This window comes from Ascaphus truei, chromosome 5 (assembly GCF_040206685.1).
Source record: "Ascaphus truei isolate aAscTru1 chromosome 5, aAscTru1.hap1, whole genome shotgun sequence".
Lineage (NCBI taxonomy): Eukaryota > Metazoa > Chordata > Amphibia > Anura > Ascaphidae > Ascaphus > Ascaphus truei.
Window position 1 is genome coordinate 122,154,519 of NC_134487.1, and position 26,744 is coordinate 122,181,262.

Genomic DNA, 26,744 nt, shown 5'->3' on the forward strand with positions numbered 1-26,744 from the left:
TGATTTTAATTTAATTTGGTTTATTCAGTTCATCAAATTTATGTTTATTTTTCTTCCTTATAATGTATATTGTTATGTCATGTCATATTATTGTTTATGTATGTGAGTATATTTGAGTTTCCTGGTGTTGTTATTTAGCCATAGTCTTATCCTTTTATTTATTTTTCTATGCTTTATCTAGGTCCTGTATATTTGTTATATTTATGAGTTTTGCTGTCGCCAAGTTTATATTTCACATTGTCCAATTTTCATTTTTCTCTATGCTTTTTCTGAATCTTATAATGTTTAAGGTTGCCTATAGTTATGGTTATGTATGTTCAGCTTTTTTGCGGGTTGCTTTCTACTGCTATAACACCGATTGAATTAGCTTGGTAGCCTATAATGCTATTGGGAGAACAAACAAGCCCTATTGGTGCATCAGTTCTAATCTCCTCTATTTTAACTGGACGTCTATACTGTCAATCATACCTCCTGCCGAAACATCGTATGACGCGAAACGCGCAGAGGTGACGTCACACTCAGCAGAGAGTAAGCGTTACTACGTTCCTCCGGGCAGCTGTGGATATACCTCCTTGTGGGTTGTTTAAACGTGAGGTTTAAGGTTGTTTTCTGAGCCGGAAGAACTGGTCTCACCGGACGTTAAGGCTTTTTTGGATCTTGCCATTGTTCCGGTTTGTATGCCTGACTACACCCCTCACCCTAAGCTTCCCTACAGATGGTTGGATTTATTGTGATCCTGTTTTTTATGTAAGTGTTATTTTATCTCATGCATACTATAAATATTAATTACTTTTAATCTTATACTAATAGTGTGTTTTTTTCTCTTTTGCGTCCTGCTATATGTGCAATTAACAAGCTCCCTGCTGGATTTAGACGCAGTTTCTCTTAACCAGAGATAAGTCCCTGTTACAGACACATATTTGGATCTTCCTGATAAAGAATCAATTTTAGAGCATGTGCTCCAATTCCAGAGCATTGAAATTCACAAAGCAAATGTGACCTCTTGTAATAGTTGCTCAGTTGGGAATTAACACATTCTTCCATTACTTTGAATAATATAGGTACTATAGAGATTGTTCTGTAGTTGAAAAAGTTTTTTTTCCCCACTTTTGTGAAACGGGATGACTAGCCGTTTTCCAGGACTCTGGCATATGGCCAGGTGGCAAAATAGAATTGATTAAGGACACAGTTGGTTTAGCAATGACAGGGGCATTGAGATGTAGGAACGTTGGTTTCAATTGGTCAGGCCTACATCGGCTGTTCAGCTTTAGTGTTAGGAGGTCATGTACAATCTCTTCTTCAGATTAAGTCTACTATAAGGGTAGCAAGTAAGGTCATTAAGAATATGTTGAAGGTTAAAATGAGTAAATTATCTAGTAAGTAGAACTTCAGGGCTTGATTTTAACAGTCTTATTTCACGCACACAATACACTATTGCATGATCATTGAAAGGGTCAGGTAAAATACTGTACCATAGGATTGGATTTTGCTAGGAGAGGAGAATAAGATCCAGTTTAACGAGAACAGGTTGAAGGATTTTGGTTACGTCCAAGTTGATTGAGAAATTAATTGAGTTTTATTTCAGGATTTGAATTGTGTGCAGATTTTTTTTTGGTCAACCGATTAATGTTAAAGATTGAAGGTCAAGATACCTTCCAGTGTTGTAAGATACCTTACAGCTCATTGTTTCACATGAGCTGTAATGGGTCTTGCAGCAGTGGAAGAGATCTTATGGCAGAATCCTGTATAATAGATATGGGCTACAACCAGGGTTGCCACCACTCCCGGGTTTGACCCAGACACTAGTGGTTTCGGTTAGGTATCTCCGGGCGACAGGATTAGATTGGAAATCTCTGGGTGAAACAGGGCCGGCTGGGAAGTTTGCAGGGCTCGGTGCAGGGACATGTGCGAGACCTCGGCTCTTACCTTTTCCGGCGGCATCATCCAGTGGCATCTCCCCCCGCATGGTTCCATCAACATGGCTCCGCGACATCAAATGACGTTGCATCGCCATGACAACAGGACGTCATGTGACTTTGTAGCGCCATGAGGTTTCATATTGTCATGGCAACGCGATGTCATTTGACGTCGGGGAGCCATGTTGACGAGACCATCCAGGAGATGCTGGGAGATGCCGCTTCTGCCACCGGAGAAGGTAAGTGTGTTAAATATATAAATAAAAAATAAAATGTAATTGAATTGCAAAAATTCTCCGCTATCAACAGAAGGTGGCAACCCTGGTTACAACATATAAGTTGTAATGTTACCATATATGCTTGTGAATATCTGGATCTGTCTATTATTAATACTATGCAAGATATGCACAGTATATATTTAAAATTAAATGTGATTATTCAGTAAAATATCACAGTGTTCATTACAAACGAACGCAACTTCTATTTTTGCTTCATTTTTGGTGTGGAAAACACTGCAAATTCAAATAAAAACTCAGCCTTTTTCTATTTAGTAATACATTCATATCTGATATTATAATAATAATGTAATTTTAATTATGACCGAGTTTAAGAACAGAAAAACAAACGTGAGACTTGTGCAAATTGAGTGAGACTTCACAGGGCTGCAAAAGTGAGATATGTAAATTGTAAATTAATATGGGCAGGGTTAAACTCTTTAGCAAGTGAGATCCATCAGTTTTTACTAAAAAGGCAAAGATACCTCAGCTTTGCAAACGGTCAAGCACATTACAGATCTCCTATAATTTTCCACCAAAACATTTATAGATCTTCACTTTTGGCAAACACTGTATACTATAAGACATTCATGGTAAGATTATGATTTGAATCGCAGACTATACACACGCCTATTGAAATAAATTGCTTAATGTTCCAGTAAATGTGATTAGTACCAGTAACTGATATGAACATCACGTACATGAAGCATTTCCACCCCAAAAAATTACAAATTGTAATAACTTTAAATTGCTACCTAAACAATTTTTTGATATTTTTTTAACTTTTTTTTTTTATCATTGCAGCAAACAAACCAAATAAAAATAATTTGTTGCACAATTTAAACATATTAATAAAGAGAAACAATGCTTCATAAATAATAAAAGTTTTCCATGCGAGATAATACTTTTCCAAATTGTTACCATCCAAAGGGATTATGTATCAAGGCAATCGTTATGCAAATCTGTGGCAAAAATAGCACCAGTTTTATGAAAGAAAAAAAATCCTATTAATTTCAATTATATATTTTTTGTTTCTTTCACACATATGGTGCTTTTTTTTGCCCCACTTTGCCTGTTATATATGTAGCCCATGCAATGAAAATTATTTATTTATAAAATGTTTTACCAGGAAGTTATACATTGAGAGTTACCTCTCATTTTCATGTATGTCCTGGGTGCCATGAGATATTAAGTATTTTAAGAAGTCTGACATATCAGATGTTAATTTTACCCGCAAATTGTCTGGAGTTAATCAGATACCTTGAAAGGAATCGAGGAACATGTCCTCTGCGGCGTGTTCCCTCCTTACCTGCTGCAGCGCGCCTCCCTGCTCTGGATACAGAGCGCGCGCGCACCCGCAGCTCTTCACACTGTGCCACGGAGCCTGGCTCCACCCCCCAGTCACGTCGCCACACGTTACGTCGTGCACCGCTCCCCAGCTGCGTGGCAAGTACTCCTAATGCCCACTTGTCTCCTGCAGCCTTACCCTGCCTCTGCAGAGGCCGTGCCTCCTCTCCGCCCCCAGCCTCATTGGTTCCTGTTTCCTTTAAAAGACTTTCACTTTCACTTCTGCCTTGCTGAGCATAACCTGTGTAGCCTTGTGTTCCTGCGTTTGCTGTGCCTTGCCTTGTGCCTTGTTGCTGTGTTCCCTTCTCGTGTACCGACCCGGCTAGACTATAGGACCCTCTCTGGATAAAAACCCCGGCTTGACTATTGCACCTTATCTGGGAAACGACCTCGGCTTGCCACAGACATCCCGCACCTCTCCAACCCCTGACCACGGCTTAATTGACACCAACCATCCCACTGGCTCCGGCACGGACTCCGGCAAGTATCTGAACTAACCCGGTCTCTCCAACCCAGACCCGGCTACGCTGACTATCCACCCTCCAGCCGTGCCCGAGCTGTTGTGGGTGCGCAGTTTCACACTTTCCCACCTCAGTACTGGGGTCCCGCCTTGTTTGATTTCATCTCGCTACTCTCTTTTATGTGATATCACTATTTGCTGAACAGCTGTTTACATTCCCTTCCTTTGTTTTATTGCTCTCTAACAGGGACTACAACTAGATTAACAAGTCTGTCCGTCTGTCGGTCCCCACCCCATCCCTCATTTTGAGGCCCAGGTGAAAATAAAATCCTTCTTAAATTGCAAAAGAAACAAAAAAATGTTTACTTTCTAACCCCTGGTAAGATGTATGCAGCTCACACATGCACTGCCCCCTGTCAAACTCCTCTCCAGTGTGCACTGAGCATGTGATTCATGATGGACATGGCAGCAGCCAATGACAAATGATGTTAGCGGGGAGGTTCTAAGGAGAGAGGAGCCTTTAAGAGGAGCTGGAAGAGCACGCAGGGGCAGAGCTGTGCGAGCCTGAGGTATCTCAGGACAGACTGGTGGTAACACAGGGCCAGTCTACATTCCGCCTGAGTTAACGGACGCTGGCAGAAGGAAATGCAGTCAATCTCGCGAGGAGGCCTGGGAGAGGATTCATCTGAGAGCAGCAGCAGGAACGATCACAATCAGAGGGGATCCTCAACTGAAGCCAGATAAAGGGGTACCAAAGCAGTTTGCAAAATACAGGCCTGCTACACTAATACATAGTTAAGAGCTCCAACTGTATTCCAGCACCATTACACAGGCCTTGATACCCAGGATTGGGTGTGCACAGGGAAAAACACTGACATACACACGTGCATCGTTTAGTGGTGAGTTTTATGTTCCGATATACTGTGAATGCATCTGTAACACACTTCCCCCCCAATTGCAGATAGGGACCTTGTGGGGGAATCTAGATGTATTACCAGGTGTGGTGCAATACCTGTCAGGCTCACAGGAGGCCCGAGCCGTTGCTGATGGGAACCTGTGGTGTATCCTGGAACGTACTTACAGCGCCACCTCCTGTGCAGGATACTAGAGTGTAGAATAACCCCTGACACAGGACCCACATACAGTAACCACATACACCAGAGTATATATAAACAGTTTACTGTATGCAGAATAAGAACAGAACACAATATACCAACATTACATTAGTGTCACCCTGTAACACTGACCCCACTGGGCCGTAACCTCATACCCTATCTCCCGCCTGGAGTGATCCACCGTTAGAATGTCTCTGCCTCTGATGCAACAGAGGGTAATTAGCTGAGAGTTAGCTGGTTGCTGAGACCCATAGTGGGGTGCCCCTAACTGATCGTGTGAGGGCGCCTCACTTTGACTCCTGTGAGTCTCCTTCACTGAAACTGGAGTCTCTGTAGACTCTTTGAACTCATGGTCGGGTGCTACAGTCTCTGGGTCCAAGCCACTTCCTCCCCCTGGTGGAAGGAACAGCAAGGTGTCTCTTGGCCAGACCTTTACCCGGCCATCCGCATCACGTACGCGGTAGACAGGGAGGCCTTGACCTTTGCCTCAGTCCACCACATGGCAAATAGAACGCTCCAGGTTGCGCCTGGAGGAGGCAATAATTACCAGAGTGGTCACAAAACAGTCCTGGTTCACTACAGGGATGCCCCCTAGGATAAGGACAGGATTCTGTAGAGCCAGCTTCAGTGAGGGTCACAGCCAGGAAGCGTGGATATCCTGGCCACTGTTGTGTTGGTGAATTACCCTCTGTAGCATCAGAGGCAGAGACATTCTAACGGTGGATCACTCCAGGCGGGAGCTACCCACCGTTGAAGCGGAGGTGTCTTGGATCATCTTCTGGATCAAGGGATAATTTCCAAGTACAGCTCATCTGCACTCCCGGGTGTGGACACACCCGGCAGGTACCTTCACCATACACCAACCCTCATCTCAACATGAGCACTGTGAGAGTGTCTCACACTGGGTTGGGTGGAGGACTCTTGGGACACTTGGGGATAGGGTATGAGGTTACGGCCCAGTGGGGTCAGTGTTACAAGGTGACACTAATGTAATGTTGGTATATTGTGTTCTGTTCTTATTCTGCATACAGTAAAATGTTTATATACAGTATACTTGGTGTATGTGGTTACTGTATGTGGGTCCTGTGTCAGGGGTTATTCTACACTCTAGGATCCTGCACATGTGGAGGCGCTGTAAGTACATTATAGGATACACCCCAGGTTCCAATCAGCGGAGGCTCGGGCTTCCTGTGAGCCTGACAGGTATTGCACCACACCCGGTAATACAGCTAGATTCCCCCAAAGGGTCCCCATCTGCGATTGGGCGGGGGGGGGGGAGGGGGAGTGTGTTACACATCTAATGATCTTTCTGTTGTGGATCAAAATGTACCTTAGTATCCCTTGCTAATTACTTTATAAATACCGTTGTACTATAAACATTACTGTAGTCTGCCTTCTTCTATCTGACCACATGTGGAATAACATAAGAAGGAGGACTCAGGCCACCACCTCAGCGGTTGGTGTTAGTCTGTGACAAAATAAGAGGGGTTTCAACTTTGTCAGATTACATTTGTTGAAGTACGATAAACGGCTAGTTCCCAAACATATCTATATCTATAGATAGATATAAAAATATTACTTGTGAGCACATTCACATGTATGAGACAGGTCTGCAACCCTGCTTTTCGCCATTATATTATATATATATTTTTTTTTTTTAACAGCAGGGAATGCATCCTTAATTAACCCTCTCTGTTCTACATTTTCTTTTGTAACATAGGTACACAAGTTTCTACATACCATACATTTCATTTATGTGGTTATTTTAAATCTTGAACACAGGTAATTTTCATATGAAAATGGCTTAGAACTAATTTAAACCCGTGATCAGCATACTACACAAAATCATCTTTACATTTACGTTTGTAGTATGTAGTCTGAAAAGAAAGGCTAATGCATTAATGGAAACTTACCCTCTCAATGCACACAAATCTACAAATCAATCTCAAGACACACTATCTACTGTACTGCTGTATCTTTTCAGTGTGCCGGAAGAAGCTTTTATGACTCCCCTTTGGGCACTAAGCATTACGTGATAAATGAAAATAAATCAAGAGGTATTTTTTCTATATTTACCGAGATATTTTAGCAGTGATGACGGCAGCCTGCAAACAACCCCAAATTCCCGCTCGGCAGAGAAATTTCTCACTGTAATCTTTAGATCTTCCATTGCTTATGCTGTCTTGGGAACTATCGAGCTCTTGCCATGAATTAAGAGCATCAGACATGTTGAGTGTTTCATCAAGGGCTTGACACCAGCATCTGAAAGCAGCTCTACACGATAAAAACAAATATATGAAAATATGACACCCAAGGGAAACTTTAGTACGCACATGGACAAAATGTTATCATTCACAAATACTTAACTTCCTGGTTTATGAGGATCTTCTAATGCGTCATATATAAAATTAACTAACTCAATAATATAATAAAAGTAAATCCTGAAAGCAAATTTCCAAATTTTGAAAGGTTGTAAAGAGAATTGTTTCGTATGATCTTTTATGAGGCCCAGTGCTATTGCATTGGAAGGATGAGTTACTGTTTTGATTTTGTAATGTGCACACAAACCAAATAGACAAGATGTGTATAAATGTATGTTTATAGATAAAAATTATATATATAGTAAATATATATATATATATATATATATATATATATACATACATACATACACACTGCACACATTATTTTCTGATGGACAGAACTACAAATTATCAAAACTATGAAAAGCAAAACAGTCTGAATATTACAAGCATGCAAATGAGAAGCAAAACAGTTAAAATGTCAGTTGCAAAAATAAAAATCTTGTAAAGGATGCTGCTGGAGATGGCAAATGACAATGACATGTAACAATTCGAAATGCTAGATGAATGTGACAGTCACTATGGAGAACATCCTTGTTGATGAATATCAGATGGAAACCAGATTATGAACTAATGGGTCATACAAGACTTTTTTCTGCAGACACTAAAAACAGGGCTTGCGCACTAACTAGTAAGCATATGCATAGAATAAAGTGCAAAAATATATGGTATAGAATCTATAGGCTAAATTATGGGATTTTATGTAAATGAAGCTGGATTCTTAATCTAGATAATCTTAAAACTAGGCTCTTCCACTGGCGACCACATGTGGCCTGCGAAGGCCCTTGGAGAAGCATTTTTGCTAACTTAATGCAAATGAATATGGTACAGTATATACGGTACATGTTTTTATAAATACTGTACATGCAAAACATTGAAATAACAAATACATAAAATGTGGAAATTATCAACTCAGAAAACCTACTAGATTGGAAACTATATTATAATGATGAATATATAACAGTGATAGTTGGCAGGGTGCAATACTGAGAACTTAATGTTAAATGTACCAAACAAAAGGTGAAAAAGAAATTCCACTCAAAGAAATCAGTTCTCTTGGGAGCACACCATACATATAATAAAACGTAAAATTTCATTCTAAAAATAAAACATATATCACTCTGAAAAATAATTAAAAAAGTAAATAGTGCATAGGGGTGTCAGTATGGGTTACACACCTGACTTGAATACACAGGAATGAACTGTATACCCAAATGAAGCGTGGTGATATTTATACTAATTCATATTGGTGAAATACACTCCGCATAGAGATATATGGCTCCTAATATATTTGCTAACTACTGATAGGGCTCTGAGTCAAGAGCTCACAAAATGGCTAAATGTCAGCCTTTTTATTAGCAGAGTGTCCAGTTTACAGGATCCCCTGTAGTAGGTCCCTGTAGTAGGTATGGCAACCCACAGTAAAAACGACAGCCCTCTGCCAATTGTTTAATCCGTGCTGTTTTGATTATATCTCAATGTTTGTAATCATGCAGTAATCCCATCTGTGATCATCTCAGTGCCCTGAGGTAGCCTATATCCGATAGCACCAGACAGGTTGTGAGACATATAATACCAAACATATTTAAACAAATATAGTTCTATATCTAGCTCCTAATGTCTCATCTCATTTATGTACTGACTCAGCCCTGTGCTTGAAATCTCAGTGCCCTGAGCTAGCCAATTATCCACAGCGATAGACAGGTTGTGAGTCATACAATACCAGATATATAGTAGGTCCAATATAGTATATCTATTTATCTATTTATCTATTTATCTATAATCGTAATAATTCAAACTCTTGAATATGACTCTAGTATGGAGTGGGTAAAGTCTTGTATCTTGAGTGAATAACCAGCAAGATAATAATATAATATCTCCTGAAGAAAACAATCAAGGTGATGGTAAATCAACCTGAAGTTACCTCATTAGAGAAAGACTAAATCAATACTGGAGTAGAGACACACTCTTCAGGTAACAATATGTAGAATAAATCCTACCCACTCCTGAGCCTCCACGAGTCTGTGATGGCGTGTCCAGCCGCAGATGTAGAAATCCGGTAGCAAAAGAACAAAAAAGCAGCGCACTGCCAGGGAGCTAGGTGATAGAAAAAGTGTATAAATTTTATTCAAAAAATGAACATCACCCAAGGGGGTTGTGCAACCTCCTACGCGTTTCGGGCGTAATGTCCTTTAACAAGGAGTATAAAAATACAGTGTGCTAGACCCTCCTTAAATACCTAGACAAAATGCCCTTTACACATTTAATTTCGCGCCAAAAAACGGGTCCGCGCATGACGTCACTGCCGGAGCATTCGTACCCGCGCACAGAAATGCGCGCACATGTCCATGTGCCACCCCCGCAGCTTTGCTCCTTCTTATGCTAATTTATTTATGGGGTGGTGCGAATCACAGTTTATTTTTAGCAGTTTCAATCCATTTAGAAATCACAACACTTTTTATAAACGATTTATTGATGATCTTATTATGATGTGGGAAGGTGATGTGGTAGCACTTCATTCCTTTTTTTTATTTTATTAATCAAAATTCTTTCAACTTAACATTCACTTACAACTCTGATCACCATCATATACACTATCTGGACCTTCTACTTTTTGTAGACATGAATAAAAATATTCAGACGGATATATTCCGGAAATTAAATTCACGGAATGTATCCTTGAAGGCGGACAGTTGCCACCCCCAGGCGGTCATCAGGGGTATTCCCAAAGGCCAATTCCTCAGACTGAGGAGGAATTATTCCACTTGGGAGGACTTCATCCGTCAGTCTGGGAAATTGTGCACTAGATTCGTTCAAAGGGCATACAAACAGGAAGATCTTCAACTGACCTTTAATGAAGTATTGGCAGTTGACAGACAGTCACTGCTTGGGAGGGAGTCCCCCTGACGGGCGGAATCGGAACGGACACAGTTTATAGGAAAGGGCAACAACGCCACAAATGTAAATATACTATAATCAAACATAATAGTCAAGAAAAGGAAAATGCTGGATTGGACAGGGATGATATTCCTTTATTCATCACACTGTTTAATAACTGTAGTAATCAAGTCCAGCAGATCGTGCGCAAGCACTGGGATCTATTACGTATGGACAACAGTTTGGCTCAACATGTGGAAAAAGGGCCCCTTTTTGTTTATAGGAGAGCAAAGACCATTGCGTCTTTTGTTGCTCCAAGTTATTTTGCCTCTTCTCTGGCAGTGATGCAGACCTTCACTACTAAGGGCTCTTTTAGATGTGGGGAGTGCAAGATTTGTCATTTTATGCGACCTTCCTCACATTTTTCTGGTTCTAACTCTAGAAAGAAATTTCAAATTAAACCCTACAATAATTGTGATACACAATATGTGGTGTACCTTCTAACATGTGGGTGTGGAGCTAATTATGTAGGCTGAACTACCAAAGCTCTTAAAATAAGAGTGATGGAACATGTAAGATTAATTAAAAAGCGAGACTGCTCACACCCCGTATCCAAACATTTTACAGAATGTGCACATGGTAGTGCTAAAAATCTAATCTTAGCGGTATTGAAAAAGTCTCCTTAAATGAGCGTGGAGGCAACAAACTCAACCTTTTGGACCACAGGGAGGCATATTGGATTTTTATCCTTAAGACCCGTGCTCCCTGCGGTGTACTGTTAATATTGAATGGAACCTAAGTCATTTTTTAACTTGAGTCCGTTTCCCAAAGCGATTGTTGCTTGTCTCGTCCCTTTCTTGGTACAAAATTGAAGTGACGTTCAATATGGAGAATTATGCTCATTATCTTCTTATGGCTCTTTTTTCCCCTTCTTCTCTTTCTGAATAGTGATATGAAGGATGTATTGTGGGTCTTGTTTGTTGATATATATGGATTCTTGGACCATAGGTATTGATTATAGTATATATTTATTTTTATATTGTTTTGTAGATTTGCATTTAGATGTTGTTATCATAAGTTTTATTGGTTATTGTGTATTTTGCGCCTTGTTTTGTGGTAATAGGTTGCCATGGCAATATGTGGAGGGCATGGCCACTCTCTTCTTTTGAGTGGCTGCTGTGCTGCCAGTTGCATGGCAGCTCGTTTATAGAATTTAAGAGATGGGTCAGTTTGGGGATGTTTGTCCCCTTCCTGGCCCTGCCAGGGGGACCCCCCAGGATTGTGGATGACTTGGGGGGAGGGGCGAGTATTTACGGCCTCTTGGACAGCCGTTTTGCCTGCTCCTGTCTCCGTTCTCTCTTTGGGAGCTTCGGGGTTGGGGGAAGGGGCCAAGCTCTCTGCCGTCCACGTCTTGCTTATGTTCTATTCTTCTTGGGCTCATGCTGGCGCTGCGGGGGTGGCGCATGGACGTGCACGCGTGTGGGAAGGAGCACTCCGGCAGTGACATCATGCGATTTTTGACGCGAAATTCAATTTGTAAAGGACATTTTGTCTAGGTATTTAAGGAGGGTCTAGAGCACTGTATTTTTATACTCCTTGTTAAAGGACATTATTTCTGAAACCCGTAGGAGATTGCACAACCCCCTTGGGTGATGTTCATTTTTTTAATAAAATTTATACATTTTCTACCACCTGGCTCCCTGGCAGTGCGCTGCTTTTTTCTTCTTTTGCTAGTTGTATATCTAGCTCGTAATGGCCCATCTTGTACATGTATATACTGACTTAGCCCCGTGTTTCTAAATATAAATATATATATATATATATATATATATTTAACTCATCTGTCTGAGACACTGATCTCATCCGTAGCGTTTTCACTTCCTACAACTAGTCGCTTATCATGATTTCTCACAGAAGTACCCAACCGGAGTTTCGTCATTTTTCCCTCGTCAAAGTTCCATAATAGAAGTGACACAGGATGATTATGCAGAAAGGGATAGCCACTCTAGCAGGAGAAGTACAGAAGCGTGAGCAACAGAGCAACTGAGTTGCAAAACAAGGAGTGCTGCATTTCCTAATCTTATATAGGTACAACCCAGAAGTGGGCGAGTCCAACATTTCAGGGCATCTTGGAGTTGTAGTTTATAAATGTCTCCAGCCTGGTGGATATTTATAGTAATGCATCCTGAATGCATTTTATGGGGAACAGAACTAGCTTCTTGCTAGGCGCCGATAAACTGGTCCAACAGAGCCCATAGCAATGGCTCAAGATTGTTCTCTTGCCAGAAGCATGAGCTCAGCAGGGAGTTCTCAGAGTAGAAGCTCCGGAGTATAATAAGATCGGTCCCATAGGAAGATTCTAAGTAAATTTCTGGTTCGACAAGCATAGACTAAGAATAATAAGAGTGCACCAAAACAGGATATTGATCTCAGAGAATAGTGTGTCCCCCAACAAGGGTCTGCCTGAAGAAGGGCATTATTGAAGCTATGCAGTAGATTTCCAATCTAACCTATATTAAGGAAACAAGCATACAGTGGCGGCCGCCTTTGTCCTCCTGCGGCCGCCACCGCGGGATTTTTAAAAACGCGGCGGCGCGTAGCTTTTTTTCTTCAGGTTTCCCGCGCCGCGGGTGCTTTCAATGATAAGCGCCATTAGCGCTTATCTGATGATGCGGCCGCCGCGCGGGAAACGCCGCGAGAAACTGAGATAATCCCCGCATTTATCCGGGTAAGTAGGAGAATAAAGGCAGCCGCAGCAGTAAGTACCTCTCGAGCATAGGAGTCAGAGCTACCCGGGTAAGAAGCACAATAAAGTAACCACACAAGTGACCAATCCTTGCTCCTGGACGCAGGTATAACCCCCCTTCCGGCCCCTCCCCCGGCTTGCCCCATGGCCACTCCTGTGGCCCACCTGGTTCGGCGAGGCCGCGCCCCCCGGTCACTGGCTGTGCCGCCCAATTGGGCTGGCCCGCTTTATGACCAGGGAGGCGCGAGTTTCCTCCCCTACCCCTTTACCTAATTACACGGTAATGACCGAATGACGAGAAGGACAACGTGTGGAGGTATAAAGGCTGCGGCTTTGTTTATATACAATGACAACATGGAGATAGCTACTGTCCCGGTCCGCGCCGGAAATGCTCGGTGCTGGTAACGCAACGGGGGGAGGGGGCACCCGGAAGTATGTCCCGGTGACCTGCCCACTCGCTTCAACCCGCTTTACCAGCCCCGTGCCCCTTCCGGCAGGACGAGCACCTACCCCTCCCCCCAACTGCCGCCACCGACGGGCCTATTTAAACCAATTAAATTAGGCCCGTATCGCCATACCCCCGATAACCTCCTCCAAACCCTCCTGTAGGTTGTTATTCAGCATGTCTGCCCCTATGTCAGACAGATGTACAATATCATCTGCTATATCATCCTGGATGGCCCTCCGCCGCCTTAAACTAAACATGGCTAAAACAGAGCTCCTCATACTTCCTCCCAAACCTTGCCCTACTACCTCCTTCCACATTACTGTTGGAACTACAATCATTCACCCAGTAGCCCAAGCACGCTGCCTAGGGGTCACACTCGACTCCTATCTCACATTCGCCCCTCACATTCAAAACCTTTCTAAAACTTGTCGCTTTTTCCTCCGCAATATAACAAAGATACGCCCTTTCCTCTGTTGCTCGACTGCTAAAACCCTGACTCAGGCCCTCATTCTCTCCCGTCTTGATTACTGTGACCTCCTGCTGTCCGGCCTTCCTGCCTCTCACCTGTCTCCCCTACAATCGATCCTAAATGCTGCTGCCAGAATCACTCTACTCTTTCCTAGATCTGTCTCAGCATCTCCCCTCATGAAATCCCTCTCCTGGCTTCCGATCAAATCCCGCATCTCACACTCCATTCTTCTCCTCACTTTTAAAGCTTTACACTCTTCTGCCCCTCCTTACATCTCAGCCCTAATTTCTCGTTATGCACCATCCAGACTCTTGCGTTCTTCTCAAGGATGTCTTCTTTCTACCCCCTTTGTATCTAAAGCCCTCTCCCGCCTTAAACCTTTTTCACTGACTGCCCCACACCTCTGGAATGCCCTTCCCCTCAGTACCCGACTAGCACCCTCTCTATACACCTTTAAGACCCACCTTAAGACACACTTGCTTAAAGAAGCATATGAATAGCACTGTGGATATTCTGAACACATGATCCATAAAGCTTGGCCCCCTGCAGACGCACTTACCAGAACTCCCTCCTACTGTCTCTGTATGTTCTCCCTACCTACCAATTAGACTGTAAGCTCCTCAGGCCAGGGACTCCTCTTCCTTAATGTTACTTTTATGTCTAAAGCACTTATTCCCATGATCTGTTATTTATATTATCTGTTATTTATTTGATTACCACATGTATTACTACTGTGAAGCGCTATGTACATTAATGGCGCTATATAAATAAAGACATACAATACAATACAACCATATTCTTTGAGATGACTCAATTTCTATGAGAAGTCTGTCTTTTGTAAGTCGAGCATTATCAACGGATGCGAGTAAAACTCGTTTGTACTATAAAAGTTCCTTGCGCCCATCATTGTTCTATCATCATCATTGTTCTATCTGCATATCCATGCCCAGGCTGCACGGACCCAACACCCTGAACAGGTATGAAAGACTGAGCACCGCCATGTAAATATCCAACTCCATGTAAACTCCTTTAGAGCTGAGCAGGGAAAGTTGCACATTTATATCAGTGCAAGCAAAATAAGGAGCATTGGTCTCCTCAGTGCAAAACTGGGACACTAAACAGCATCAGATTTACCAAAGAAACAATATTATTGAAAGCAATGTTTTCTCTGGTGTTATTTATTCCTACAATTTTGGAGTTTGAAGACTTGGATACAAAACCTCCAGTTGCTCAGAAACAACACTGGAATAAAGCTAAATACATTAGAAGAAAAAAACAACAACTTAAGTGAAAATTAGTAGACTCCAAGACAACTTTGAATTGGCAAATCCAATATCTTCAAGTTACTTTCAAAGTTTTCAATGCCTTCAGTGATTCAAACATTTATTGTGTGTGTTATTCTCTACCTAGTGTAAAGTTTTCATGGATTATACATTTATCTGTTAACATGATTACTAAATTGCTATAATAAATATAGCAGACTGAAAAGAATATAATTTTCACACATTCCAGAGTAAAAAGCTGACTATTCTAAGGAAAATGCATGTTTAACGAAGCATACAGTATGTGTAGTTCCGCTGGCTGATATTATACATCTACAGTACTATGCACTGACCTTGACCTCTTGCAGACTCACCATAACACCCTCCCACTGTCTCTGTAAGTTCTTCCCGCTTACCCCTTAGATTGTTAGCTCTTCGGGGCGGTGACTCCTTTTCCAAATGGTACTTTTAAAGCTAAAGCTCTTTTTCCCACTATGTGTTATATTATTATGTCACGTGCATTACTGCTGTGAAGCGCTATGTACATGGATGGCGCTATATAAATAAACATATACATATATGCATACAGTAAATGAGCATAGTTGTTAACCATAGTTTAAAGGGCATTGTTCTTAGTCTTATACATGTTTAACTTCTCTGGCTTAACAGCACATGCTAGATGTTCTTAGAATATTACTTAATCCTTTGGGAGCCCATAAGACATCACAGACCTGGTAGACTATTTGGCCCTATGATGTCCACTGGACCTCCATCCTTCATGAAGCCAGCAGGCTTTAATTCTACCACATAAAGCGACAAACAAAAAGCCACAAACCCAAACGCCATTCAAATTAAATTGTGAAAAAACTGTGATAAACCAAGTGTTTATGGCGAAAACCGATGCCAATACATACAGTATATCAAACAAATCAGGTGCTCCAAGCCAAACGGTGCCAAATACCTACGCTCTTCCAACTGAAAAAGAAACAAATGCGAACAAATGGTATTACGACGCAAATTGGGTGGTAAATTAATATGAAAAACTCCCTGAGGAAGCCATAAAGCACGCAAAACGCGTTGGGAATTGACACTCTGAGGCCACCATACTTACAGACTAACCAGCAGCCGCCCTAGAGCTCTCCAGTTCCAATGTGGAAGGGAAAGCTTCCAAGCACACGGAGCTTGGAGCTGAGGACGTGACCGGAGTTGGGTTAGAGTGTACCTCAAATCACACTGTGTGTTACCAGCGAGGAGAGTGTGAGTTTATGTCCGTTCCCCTCTGCGTTGTGTATCTTTTGAGTAAAATGTATCACACTATAATGTTTTTGCTTTTTCTGCGCATGAGGCTTGCTACGGAGAAGAATACACCTATATATCCAGTGTATTTTTTCCATGGAGGAATTTGTTGTGTGAGACCATTGATAATCCTGGGTTTTCAAATATTAATTGCACAGGTTTTTCAAAACAACAATACAGTACATACAATATTGCTGCTGAGGTTTTTCTTCTGCAAAATCATTAAACAAACATGAATTGTTTCAAATCAAAATAATAACAAATGATGGTTGATATGCTATCCTATGCTGGTGGTGTACTATCACCATGGCTCAACCAGACAACATTGGAAAGCCATATTATATACCGCTTGCAAAGGTTGAAAATGAAATCTTTTATTTGCATAATTACATTTGTGTGCTCTCATGACTTAATATGCACATGGGACCAACATGAGTTTTTTTAAACAATTTATGTACAGTATGGCTTTCCAGGTCATACCACAAAACCAATTTAAAAAATAATTGCCTAAAAATATTACTGCAAAAATGTGAACGTTGTTTTGACTGTGCATGTAGCAATAACCCTTGACAATTAAAGGGAGGTTTGGTGAATACAAATGTGAAATAAACAGTGAACATTAGAAAAAAGAAACAGTTGACAATGCTAATTTGTAAGCCAAACACAGCTGAAAATGAAACATGAATGAGCAATATAAACTTAATCTGCACCCTCGTTCTGATCACGAGCCACACAGCAACGTGCACTGCATAACATGCTGAATAAATACAAATCCTCCCTTTCAGCTAATAGAAATGTTGACAAAACACAATCTTATTTAGTGAATATTTACCTTTTATTTCCCGCATAGAGATGAAGATTGCCAAGTTCATGGAGGGCCTGGGCTTTAAGGCCTTGTTGGTTATTTGAATGAAGTATTTCTGTTTTTCAAAGATTACAAAGAAAAAACAGTAGGTCATCAAAATCTGGGCACAATAATACAGCAATAATACTGCTACATCTCAAGCCTCCCTCCAAACGGTGCATAGCCAGTAAAATGTGAAGAGGCCTCAGTTAGGGATTTACCAAAAAAGACACGACTGTTATACATGCATGCAGCATATTAGGAAATTGTATTTATTGCAGAGCCTTTAATTATTAGGTTTATTTTCCTTATAATAATTGGGGGGCATGGAAGGGAAGGGGAGGGTTAATTCCCACTTGTGGTGCTAACCAGGAGTAGGCAATGTTTGATCATGGTATAAAAATATAAACATCTTCATAGCATAGGACAGTTCATAAGACTCAGGATTCCAGATAGTCCAATGTTAAACACACTCCCATAGATTATGCCACTAGCCATGGAGGTAAGTCTTATGTGGTGGTCTAGGTAACTGTGTGTAGGACTGAACACATAAATGAAGTAAATGGATTACTCACTGCTGACCTTGGGGATATCCTGGTCCTGTCCTGCGTGCTCCTACCAAGAAACAATTGAAGAGAGTACAGGAGAAACGGCGGTGCATCTGCTGCTGCTGCTGCTGCTGCTGAAGATTGGAAACCACAAACTGCAAACCACAAAATATCCTAGGTGCAAAAATTTATTTTAGGGCATAGTAACAGCCAAAAAGAACACTCTAACACGTTTCACGTGGTATCCCACGCTTTATCAAATAAAGCGATATGATAAAGCGTGGGATACCACGTGAAACGTGTTAGAGTGTTCTTTTTGGCTGTTACTATGCCCTAAAATAAATTTTTGCACCTAGGATATTTTGTGGTTTGCAGTTTGTGGTTTCCAATCTTCAGCAGCAGCAGCACATGCACCGCCGTTTTCCCTGTACTCTAATAATTGGGGGGGAAAACAATGAACATAAAAAAAATAAATGATCTATAACATGCCATGCAATGACAAACAGCAGTGCCCATGAAAAACACTATGTGGCCTATGAAAGGCTTTACTGCAAGGCGGGCAAGGTGAGCAAGTCGGCCGCCTTTGGCCCCGCACTTCCTTCTCTCTCTCTCTCCTCTCCCTCCTGTTGTCGCTGGGAGCCCCCCTCCTCCAGCTCCACCCTCCGGTGGGTGAAAGTTGGATTCCAGCACCTACTTTCAGAGGGAGCAGAGTGAGAGGAGGGAGTGCGGGTCCCCCGGGCCGGCAGATAGGTGGGTGTGGGGGTGTCTGGGTGGTGTGTGTGTCCCCTCTTACCTTTTCCGCAGAAGGCCGCCTCTCGTAGTGTGGCAACGCGATGTCACAGCATCATATGACGTGTGTTGCCATGGCAACTTGACATCACAACATAATGACGTAATGCCGCCACAACGCTGCCGGAAGAGGGCTGCTTGTTTAGGTAAGAACCTCTTTTATTTCTTTTTACAGGGGGTGGGGCCGCTGGCAGCATGCCCCCTGGGGACCCGCAAAGCCTAAGGCCGGCCCTGAATTTGGGATTATCGATGTTTAACACCAATTTATCGACCTTTTCACTAAAGCCATATCACCAGTGGTAACAGGTCTTTTCCTGGCGATATCAGATGAATGCCAGAAAAGAATGCCAATTTGTACTACTTACCCCAGGCTGGCGTTAGGCTTATCTTATCTTTGTATATAATGGCCACTATAGACATAGGCAAGATAAGACTAGCCATTCTACTATAGGTGTTAAATACATAATATTAACATAAATATATATCAGCCCCTAGTAGCCAGCTAGTCATAGTCAACCCATGAGTTGCTGACCACTTGGTCTACTAAGAGGTTAATATCTGCACATACAGATGCAGCCATCAGTATCCAAGGATTTGCCTGGGAAAATACTGTGGCTACCTCACAGTAAATGCTGCAACATTTCTGTGAGATTCTGCAGCCAGACTAAGGGCTGTTCTATAGTGCGTGCGCTTGCTGCGCCATGCGCGCGCGCGGCAGTGAGCATGGAGCCGGCCAACAGGGGGGAAGATTGGGAAAATAACGTTTTCGCGCCGTTACCGCGCTGTGATGTATGTATGTGTGTATGTGTGTGTGTGTATGTGGTGTTTAGAAAGGTTTAATAAAGTAAAATAAATAAAATACATCCATTCATGCTGGGGTAAAAACACATTTACATATGCAAGTACATATATACAGTATACATATACACACACACACACATATATATATATATATATATATATATATATATATACACACACACACACAGTTACCTAGTGACACACACACACAAACACACCGTACCTCCCAAGACTGTCGCTCACAGAATACGCACAAAAAACGCGCGCGCGCGCACACTATATTACGGGCCTAATGGTCGATCAGATTAACACAGCGGGGTCCCGGCAGTCCCATTCAAACTGAATGGTACTGCAGGGACCCCTGCTGTGTTAATTTGATGGGCCATTAGTCTGGCTGCAGAAATTTCACAGAAATGTTGCAGTGTTACTGTAAAATAGCCCCAGATTTTCCAAGGCGAGTCGTCGGATACTGGTGCTGCATCTGTATGGCTGTTATGCTTTTTGTATTTTATTTGTAGGGTGCTTATGTTGTGTGCTAACACCTTTGGTTCCTAAAGACATACCTTTGGCAATGCATTGGTAGCCTGAGGCATCAAAGGGATGAAATATTTTTATGATTTATGCAGATTTTTAGGTGTTATTGCTCATTTGTATTAGTAGGACGATTTACCATTGAGTTAACACACTTTTCATGTACGTATGGTGAAGACTATCGCTACCGATTTATGAATAAATAATTCTTAGTGAATAGTGTGTTAATTCCCAAATATATCTCTGTGATTCAATTTTTTTTTTAGGAACACCAAAATTGAAGGCAGCCATATCAAACATTAGTGAATCTATGCCTGTGTCTATATGGATATTAATCTTTACCTCAGGTATCATGCTTTGTTGTTACAGATCCATTTTCAGCATGAAATTGCAATTAACTTGCTATATCTGACAATATTTAACTTTCAATGTCCAGCTTTGTAATACTAATTAGACACTGAAAACATTAATCTCCAAGCCCACAGCCTAATTGATCTACAAACACAGCTTGTTATTAATCAAAGAAATACATGTCTTACCAATAGTTTTATCATAGGAAGATATTACAGCTGAAAGCTGCGAGGGAGGGATTGCATTGCTTTCTATTGTGCAGACAGAAGGAAATTCTTCTAGTAAAAGGTCGGGCGGGACAGCTTGATGAGCTTGCATAGCTCCTGCACTGAAACCCACTTTTCCACCGGTTGTATGCTCACTGAACATCCATTCTTGTGTATTTAACTCTGAAAGGAAACATGGCCACAAATGACAAAAACCAAACAAGTTAACCATGTGGGCGCTGCAATACAATGCTTTTCAGGCTATACAACATTAAAAGTGGTAAATCTGAATTATTAATATTACTCATTTTTAGGTAACACCAATCATGTATGCCGCTCTTTACAGTAGTAGCACACAAACAGTTTCCAAATACAACTAACGCAATACATAATCAGATTTAGGAGCACTAAGCGTGAAGGTAAGGGACAAGGAAATACCGGTCACAACATATGACACATGGAGAAATAGGAAGATAGTAGACACCTCAGTAAAATGCAGAATATGTGGAACGATTTTTTGATAGGGGAGTATTTTATTGGTATTTCCATGCTACTAAAATACCAGTTTGAAACGCATTATATAATTATAACCCTTGGCTCAATTTTACGCTCATTATGTTTAAGAGATCAACAGTATCGTAACATGAGTAGAAGTGACAATTCTGGTGGTAACAAACACTTTTTTTGTTTTGTTATAAACATTTAAGAACAATCATAACATAACATATTATTATAATAATAAAACAACATTAGTAGCCAAATACATGCCTAAAACTGAACAAATAAAATAAAAAATGTAAACTAAAACTTTTATTTTAAAATGTAAAATATGAAAGGGAGGCGACATATGGTACTTAGGGGCGATTCACTAAGCAGTGATACAATCATTGCTTTTGCGTGCGAGTATGACATTTTTTATCACTCTTAAAAAAAATTAAGCCAACAGCGGGATTCACTAAGAAGTGAAGACCATTTTTTTAAGTCCAAGAAAAAAAATTGGGCAAGCGGTTTTTAGTATCAGTGCTGTCGTGTTATAAATTCAATAGCGTGATAGCTGATAGAAAAAAAAGCAGCCTGTAAGAGCTGCATGGAGACGCTGCATCTCCATGCACGGCTCTTACAAGCGATCGTACAGTAAAAATATACATTTTAATAATATTGTACATGAGCAGGGGGTCTCCTGAGCTGAACCGCATTGGTTTCAGCCTCGGGACCCCCTACTTAATGAGCTACAGACCCCAGATGGGGTGCCGTTATCCCCCAGGCTTTAAAATCTCCCGCGTCACCTGACAGTGGGATTTAAATCCTGCAGGGGGGATATCGCACCCCATAGCGGGGCCTGTATCTCATGACGCAGGGGGTCCCCAAGGCTGAAATCAATGCGGTTCAGCTCAGGAGATCCCCTGCTCATGTACACTATTATCAAAACACCAATAACAATAAAAACTAATTCATTACCGTAGCAGGTATCTGCTATGGTAATGAAGCTGCTTTAATTTAATTTTTATTATTAGTGTGCGGGAGCAGGGGGTCTCTTGAAATGAACCGCATTGATTTCAGCCTCAGGAACCCCCTGCTTCCCGAGTTACAGGTCCAGATATGGCGTGACGGTATCTCCTTCATTATTTAAATCACCCGGTCACTTGGCGTGAACGATTTAAAAATGGCTTAGATACTGGCATCCGATGCCCCATACTGGGGCCTGTAACTCAGGAAGCAGGGGGTCCCTGAGCCAGAAATCAAAACTCTTCAGCTCAGGAGACCCCCTGCTCTCCCACACTATTAAAAAAAATTACATTAAAGTAGTTTAATTACCTTAGCAGCTATTCGCTAAGTCAATGAAGGGGCTAAGGCACAATAGCAGGTTTATTGGGGGCAATTGCCCCAATAAACATTGCAATATGAACTACCCACCCACCCCCTGTGCCCCCAAGAACCCCTATAAAACCCGTAACATACATAAAAAGCAATTTTTTTTAAGCACAGAAATGTTACTACAGGCTGGTGGGGGCCCTCGGGTGGTCCCTGCGGGTGTCCGGAGGGCCTCCAGGTGGTCCCCGTGGGTGTCAGGGGGCCCTTGGGTGGTCCCTGCGGGTGTCTGGGGGTCCTTGCATGGTTTCAACGGGTTTCTGGGGGTCCTCGGGTGGTTTCCCCGGGTGTCTGGGGGTCCTCGGGTGGTCCCTGCGGGTGTCCAGGAGTCCCTGGTGGCCTGCGGTACCAATCCTGTGCCCATAAAAAATAGTGCATTTGTCCATTTAAAATAAAACATTAACAAGCAGAAATAAAGTAAATACAACTTGCACTCACCCCTGCCAGCCTGCCACGATGAAGGCCGTCCTCATCCTCATCACCGTCCATGTCCTCCGTTGCCATAAACAATGCAATAAAAATACAATCTAATGGCCCCTAACCCCTTAATCACCATATCAGTTAATAACTGCTATAGTAATTAAGGGGTTAACCCACCCTCCCCCACTACCCACCCGGGAGGCCTAACCACCCTCCCCAGGCAACTACCACCACCCTGCACCCATTCATTGGTACAGTGGGTACATCATGCTCATATAATAAGGGCCTGATTTACCACTATAGCAATAAATGGCAAAGCAAACAAAAAACAGGCCCCAAATAAATCGCATTACATAGAAAATTAAACACATTACAAATGCCAATAAACCAATTGATTGGCACAGTGGGTACATCATGCCCATATAATATGGGCATGATTTCACAATATGGCAGTTAATGGTCACCCTAAAAAATAAACAACCACCAACAATATCCAATGTAATCAAAATAATCACCAAATAAACAACAATAAACAAGTAAACACAAGAAAATTACCAGCAATCAATTCATCAAATACAAAATAAACACCAGAATTAACCATGAAAACACCAAAACAAAACCATCAATAAATAAAAGAAAGCTCCAAATAAACACCATCATTCAAGATCAAAATACCAAAAATAATCCACTATTAAAAAACAAACACCAAAAAGCAACCAGAAATAATCAATAGAAAACCCCACAAAAAATGCCATCATACAAAATCAAAACACAAAATAAATAGCATAAAAAAGAAATAATAAAGTACCAAAATACATGTAAAATACATAAAAGCAAGCATTTGCCAAAAAAACATTTCTTGTCACTGTATGTATGTATGTATGTATGTATGTATAGCCCTGTAATGTGTTTAATTTGCTATGTACAGTAATGTGCTTTATTTTGGGCCGTTTTTGTTTGCTTCACCATTTATTGCTATAGTGGTAATTCCGGCCCCTATTATATGAGCATGATGTACCCAGTGTACCAATGAATGGGTGGAGGGTGGTGGTAGTTGCCTGGGGAGGGTGGTTAGGCCTCCCGGGTGGGTGGTGGGGGAGGATAGGTTAACCCCTTAATTACTATAGTGGTTATTAACCGCTATGGTAATTAAGGGGTTAGGGGCCATTAGATGGTATTTTTTACTGTATTGTTTCTGGCAACGGAGGACATGGACGGTGATGATGATGAGGACGGCCTTCATCGTGACAGGCTGGCAGGGATGAGTGCAACTTCTATTTACTTTCTTTCTGCTGGTTAATGTTTTATTTTATCTGGATAATAGTAATATTGCCCATTACTGTACTGTATGTGTTAGGGGGTGTGGGGGAGTGTATTTATTTGATAGTATGGGACATGTTTTATTTTGGGCACAGGATTGGTACTGCAGGCCAGCGAACACCCACGGGGACCACCGAGGACCCCCAACCACCCGAGGACCCCAGACACCCGCAGGAGCCACCCGAGGACCCACGGGGACCACATGGGGATCCCTGTGGGGCCCCCGGACACCCATGGGAATCACCCGAGGGCCCACGGAGACCACCCGGACACCCGCGGGAACCACCCGAGGGCCCACGGACACCCCACAGGGACCACCTGAGAACCCCGAGTCACCCATGGAGACCCACAGGGACCACCCAGAGACCCCCGCCTGCCTCTTGTATTAATGGTGTTAAAACAGTGCGATTCAGTTATCACTGCTTTGTGAATCACGCAAAACTGTCAAAAAAACGGTGGTTTGCCATTTTTTGACTGATCGTACGACTTTTTTATCACTGACAGTTTTTGGGTGATAAAAAGCCTTTAAAGCACAATTCTGCAGTGTTATCATTGCTTTGTGAATCGTCCAGCAGGCAGTATCGCGCTATAAAGGCATGTATCTCCCTTAAAAACACTTATCACTGCTTTGTGCAAGGCCCCCTTTGTCTTAGATTTTAGAAGTGTTATATTGCAAAATATATTGTGCAACATGTTGCAAGTCAACTGAATCTAAGTGCAGGCAGTGCCTTTGTATGGTTATTTTTATTTATATAGCACTGGTCATATATGCAACTCTTTATAGCAATAAGATGCAAGATATATTACAGGAAATTAGGATCAAAATGGGGACAAGTGCGTCAAAAAAAAAGGAAACATGTAAGGACGTCCTGCGTATACCAGCTTTGAATCTAAGTAATAGACTTACAGAGACAATAGAAGTAAATGTAACTGCATTGACTTTTAGATCATGACTTAAAAGGCAAGCAACAGGGGTTCATAAGTAAGATAACAGAGTGAGGAAGGTTTTTAGGTGTGCATGATCAGAAACAGAGAACAAGAGGCAGGTAGAGACATTGGCCCCTATTCAGTCTGTTATAAAGCCATCTTCCCCTTGTCAGCGAAGCCATACACTCTGATCATTTGGCAATAGCTCAGGGTTTCACAGACAAGGAAAAGACAGCTTTATAGCACCTTCAATTAGTACTACAGGCCCCCATTCAATATGCTGTGAAATGCATTCCCTTTGCCAGAGAAGTGTTTAGTCCTATTCATTTGACTTGTGCTCCTCTCTCTTCCAGCACAGGAAATAGGCATCATTATATTGAATAAGGGCCAATCTAAAGTGATTAGAGCTGAGATATAAAGAAGGACGAGGGAGAAATATTAGATTTTGTAGTGTACAGTATCGTGTGGTCAGTGTATGTGGTGCTTTGCATAACATTTTAGGCACAGATTCTTCCCCTGCACAATCTCATTTTGAATTCTGCAACACATGGACATTACAACCAAAGCACTCCAAGCTTCCTGCAATGAATAGTGAGTCAGTTCCAAGATCACTGCAGGTCACCAAGTTAAATGCAACCTATAAATACATTAAAATGCTGTAGTGTTTATAGGATCTAAAAGATATTGTACCTTGGCCGTAGGCGAGAAACAGAGTGAGTAATTTCCTGCTGTGTTTGAGTGCTCTGCTTGGATATTTAGATTTCTGCAGGCTGTCCCTGAAACATGCTAAAGTATCCATCACATCCAGGGGCACACATACAAATGCTTTTGCACTTCTACCATCTGAAACCAGAAATAGATTTGTCAAGGGGAAAAAGGGTGGGTTACTATCATCGCCAATGCAAGGTCCACACCAACTAGAAGATTTAGTAGATTTAGCACAGAAATCTTTAGCTCCAGTTTCTAAGTCGCTGTGTTTTTGATTAATGTTGAAGTATTGACTAAGGGACATACTATGCTTGGACAACTGATACCTCAATTTTCTTAACTTTCATTTACTGTAGTAACATTTCTCAAACTTTGAAAAACAAAAGATTACTACAATTACTCAGTCGTTCATGTTGCAAATCATGATCTGTTCTTCTCCACGGCCCGTACCAAGATTCCCAAAATCAGAAGAAAGATGGATTCCCAAAGTGAGACTGAAAATACTGAAAATATGAAAATACATAGCATTTTTTTTATTGAAATAAAATGTTTTATGACCACCGGGTTATCTTGTCAGAGGTCCTCCGAGACCTTATTTTGATGGGACATTATGGTCACGAAATGCAAAAGAGAAATTGCTACTAATCTATTTAAAGCCATTATACTTTTAAATTTTAAATTATTATTTGCATAAGAATAAGTTGTATTATTAAATTAAACCAAGAGATCCATGCTTCTGATTTTGACACTGAGAATTACTGCACCCACATTTTACATTTCATTTACAAAAGTTAGAAGTGATGTTAAAAAAAAAAAAAAAAAAAAAAAAGGCATTGAGCACTGAATTGCCGCAGAC

General features: G+C 41.6%; 1 protein-coding gene across 2 annotated transcripts in view; it reads right to left on the minus strand.

The window, feature by feature from the left end:
- Window positions 1-26,744, minus strand: part of CFAP54 (cilia and flagella associated protein 54) — a 331,179-nt gene that overhangs the window by 106,491 nt on the left and 197,944 nt on the right. For both annotated transcript variants that reach the window (XM_075600548.1, XM_075600549.1), the window contains exons 41-44: window positions 25,871-26,023; window positions 20,627-20,827; window positions 17,407-17,494; window positions 7,190-7,387 (exon numbers count right to left, since the gene is read on the minus strand). In XM_075600548.1, the coding sequence (XP_075456663.1) occupies window positions 7,190-7,387; window positions 17,407-17,494; window positions 20,627-20,827; window positions 25,871-26,023 (640 nt within the window). The remainder of the gene's footprint in view (window positions 1-7,189; window positions 7,388-17,406; window positions 17,495-20,626; window positions 20,828-25,870; window positions 26,024-26,744) is intronic.